Source organism: Sinocyclocheilus grahami, unplaced genomic scaffold (genome assembly GCF_001515645.1).
Source record: "Sinocyclocheilus grahami isolate Dianchi unplaced genomic scaffold, SAMN03320097.WGS_v1.1 scaffold2088.1, whole genome shotgun sequence".
Classification (NCBI taxonomy): domain Eukaryota; kingdom Metazoa; phylum Chordata; class Actinopteri; order Cypriniformes; family Cyprinidae; genus Sinocyclocheilus; species Sinocyclocheilus grahami.
In genome coordinates this window covers 76597-80843 of record NW_015507267.1, presented here as the reverse complement: position 1 = coordinate 80843, position 4247 = coordinate 76597, and the positions used below count along the sequence as shown (strand labels likewise).

The 4247-nt window shown below is 35.9% G+C and overlaps 1 protein-coding gene across 1 annotated transcript in view; it reads right to left on the bottom strand.

The window, feature by feature from the left end:
- The window catches only part of LOC107574004 (hepatocyte growth factor receptor-like), a 46943-nt gene that overhangs the window by 12476 nt on the left and 30220 nt on the right, over positions 1-4247 (bottom strand). Inside the window, exon 8 of the mRNA XM_016260475.1 lies at positions 2420-2556. Coding sequence (XP_016115961.1) covers positions 2420-2556 — 137 coding nt within the window. The remainder of the gene's footprint in view (positions 1-2419; positions 2557-4247) is intronic.

Below are 4247 nucleotides of genomic sequence, written 5' to 3'. Positions count from 1 at the left end.
ATTAATGGTTATTGTCATGGTGTAAAGAACAGAAACTGCTCTTTGTTAATAATTGGAATCTTTCATAAGTCAAATCTCAAATAACTGCCCTGATGACTTGTGTTCTACCCGCTTAAATGATAGAAGTATTTGCGCTGTACAATCTATAAATACTGTGTCTGTTCCCCGAATAGTTTGGTCAAAATATAAATTTAATGCAAGATCTAGAAAAAATCTGATCGTGACAGTATGTCCAGCTATAGACAGGCTCTAAAAGTTGCCAGGGCCGAGCATATCCACAAACTCATAGAAAATAACCAAAATCCTAGGTTTTTATTTAGCACAGTGGCTAGATTAACAAATAACCAGACGCCACCCGATCTAAATATTCCCTCACAGTTTAATAGTAATGATTTTATGAATTTCTTCACTGATAAAATAGATAACATCAGAAATACAATAACAAGCGTATAATACTTCAGCTTCATTCATTGCACCAAAAGATAAATTGCAGTGCTTTACAACTATAGGACAGGAAGAGCTAAATAAACTTATCACTGCATCTAAACCAACAGCATGCCTGTTAGATCCTGTACCCACTAAATTATTGAAAGAGTTGTTACCTGTAGCAGAAGAACCGCTTCTCAATATTATTAACTCATCATTGTCTTTAGGTCACGTCCCAAAACCATTCAAGCTGGCGGTTATTAAGCCTCTTATTAAGAAACCACAACTAGATCCTAGTGAACTGGCAAATTACAGACAGATCTCAAATCTTCCTTTTATGTCTAAAAATTTTGAAAAAGTTGTGTCTGCTTAATTGCGCTCCTTCCTGCAAAAAAATTATCTCTATGAAGAATTTCAGTCAGGTTTCAGGCCCCACCATAGCACAGAAACGCTAATTATGTCTCTATTTGTTTCTCTGTTTTTGCCACGTAACTAGGATTTACACAAGCTTCAGTCTGGATCCAGAACACCTGAGAAGAGATGATGCCAACCCCTCAGAGGACCTCAGATGATGCCAACCCTGAAACAACATACAGAACTACCACATTTTGCTATAAGTTTGATTGCATCATATAATAATTGCTGTTAATAGTGTTCATCGTCTTTTTTATTACGTCTTTAATTGATTTTTCCATACATTTCTGCCATATGTACATTAATTGACAGTCACCACTGATAAGCTACCACTAAATATTGTAGAAACTTAATTTGCTGTAAAGTTGCTTTGCAATGATTTGTATCGTGAAAAGCGCTGTACAAATAAACTTGACTTGACTTGACTTGACCTTTGAATGGCTCAAGAAAAACAAAATTAAGGTTATGGAGTGGCCAAGTCAAAGTCCAGACTTAAATCAGATTGAGATGCTGTGGCATGACCTTAAACAGTCCATTCATGCTCAAAAACCCTCCAATGTGGCTGAATGAAAACAATTCTGCAAAGAAGAGTGGGCCAAAATTCCTGTGAAAGACTCATTGCCATTTATCGCAAACGCTTGATTGCAGTTGTTGCTGCAAAGGGTGGTACAACCAGTTATTAGGTTTAGGGGGCAATTACTTTTTCACGTAGTGCCAGGCAGGTTTGGACAGCTTTTTCCCTTAATAAACGAAATCATAATTTCAAAACTGCAGTTTGTATTTACTCAGGTTATCTTTGTGTAATACTAAAATTAGTTTGATGATCTGAATCTTTTAATTGTGACAAATATGCAAACAATTAAAAAAACTTTTTCACACCACTGTATATATATATGCGTGTGTGTGTGTGTGTGTGTGTGTAAATGAATTTCATTTAAAAACAAAGAAAAATGTTGAAAAATTTATAAATCAATTAAGACATTTGGAAGAATTAAAATTCTGTCATTTATTACTCACTCTCATGTTGTTCCAAACCCGTAAGACCGTTCATCTTTAGAACACAAATTTTGAAAACTTTTTTTTTTTTTTTTATCTGAGAGCTTTCTGACCCTGCATAGAGAGCAATGCAACTGACATGTTCAAGACCCAGAAAGGTAGTAAGGACATCTTTAAAATAGTCCAATGTGATGTCAGTGGTTCAACTTTATTGGTACTCTCGTGAACGCGCAGCAAAGACTGATATGGAAGAGAAGATATTGTCGAATAAAGTCATTATTTTTGTTTTCTTAGTACACAAAAAGTTCTTGTAGCTTCATAAAATTAAGGTTGAACCATTGATGTCACATGGACTAATTTAATGATGTCCTTACTACCTTTCTGAGCCTTGAACGTGGTTGTTGAGTTGCAGTCTATGCAGGGTCAGAAAGCTCTTGGATTTCATCAAAAATATTTTAATTTGTGTTCTGAAGATGAACAAAGGTCTTATAGGTTTGGAATGACATGAGGGTGAGTAATTAATGTTTTTTGGATGAACTATCCCTTTAATAGAAACTCTTAATAGATTTGTAGACATACAAACCTCTGCAGCGCACAGGTAGCATTGCCCATGGTAACCAGTTGCATATTTCCACTATCCAGGAATGAGCCTGTGATAGTGAGTACTGTTCCGCCAGACTTGGGTCCAAACTCTGGGAAGATATCTGTGATAACAGGATTCTAGACAGAAAAAACGTTGTGTTAGTGAAATAAAACTAAAGCACACGTTGAAAATCTTTGACAGAAATCACATCCATCATATTTGTATGGATTTTTATTTTTTTTGCATCATGCTAGGTAGCCCCAACCAGAGTTGCTCTAAAATCCTGCTCTAAAGTCTACATATCATTATAGTACATCTTACAAAAGCATGCTAATTGGTTGATATTTTGACTTTATGGCAGCATTTCCCATACAGTATGGATAGAAAATGCACTTGGCACTGATTAGGACACCGTGTAACTCTAATCCAACTCAAAATAAATGGGAAAATAGAATAACATCCTTGGGTCCTTGTGCACTATGAAAACAGCAATACTGGAAGAAAATCAAAAATACATTACTTGAATGTGTGTTGAAACTAGGTATGTGCGCGACGACTAATTTGACTGTCGTTTAAACTGAAGTTTTTTATCCGACTAGTCGACTAGTCTAAAAGCAAGAAACCCCCAAAAGATGGTAAGAAAAAAAAAAACTTTGTGCATGCGTGTATATAATAGCCTACATTTGAAATACTTTATCTATGAATTACACTGTCAAATCCCTCAATGAATTCCGCTAAAAATAGGTCACAATTATGCCGTACGCTTGCCTCGTATTAAAAGAAAAAAGAAGAGCACACACTCAACATCAGCCAATGCTTATTTATTAAAATCAGCTGGGGAAATGCAGAACAATGGAAAATCAATCAATAGCCTGACAGAATTCTTCATCTTCATATACAAGTCAAAAACAATAGGACATTTTTATAAAGGAATAGCATTAAAATGACCTTTAAAAAAATTCATCATGTAGGCTATATCATCTAAAAACAAAACAAACAAAAAGAAAGACAGGACCTGAGGCGATTAACAATTCTTGCACTTGAAAAAATGCGCTCTGCAGGAACTGAAGTCGCAGGAAACGCAGAGATAACGAAAAGCAAGCCAACAGAATTTCAGAAAGTGCCTGGACATCCCGCACCACCACCGAAGTGGGTCTTCATTAGAGGAATAGACAGCACGGATGGGATCGCAGCGGCGACGGGCTTTAGTGAATGACGTGATTGACATTAGCTGGCTTTGGCTAGTCTCTAAGCTAACGCCTCCGTGCCACAACTGACACGAAGAAAACTCATGCGAGGTCCGAGGTAAAAATGTAGTTTACGCCCAGATACACTTTTAAAAATAATGTATTATTTTTCAAATATTTTATTTTAACTTGTTATTTAAAATGTTTTAAATGTAACAATGGTAATTTGATGGTAACATAAAATGATTGTAATTTGAATGATAATTATGTTTTTTTTTCTTTTTCTGTCGTGTAATCGACTATTGTTTTCAGTGTCGACTAGTAGGAGCTGTACCGTTTAGTCGACTAGACCCACACATCCCTAGTTAAAACACTTAGGCCCAATCCCAATTCTACCCCTTCCCCTTTCCCCTACCCCTCAGTTTCGTGCGTTCACATGAAGGGGTAGAACAGCGTGTTTTATGTTACATTTAATCGTGAGTTCATATTTAGAATCAGAATCAGAATCAGAATGAGCTTTATTGCCAGGTATGTTTACACATACGAGGAATTTGTTTTCGTGACAGAAGCTTCCACAGTGTAACAGAATGACAGTGACAGAACAAAAAACACAGATAATAAAAATAAAAATAGAACAAGTA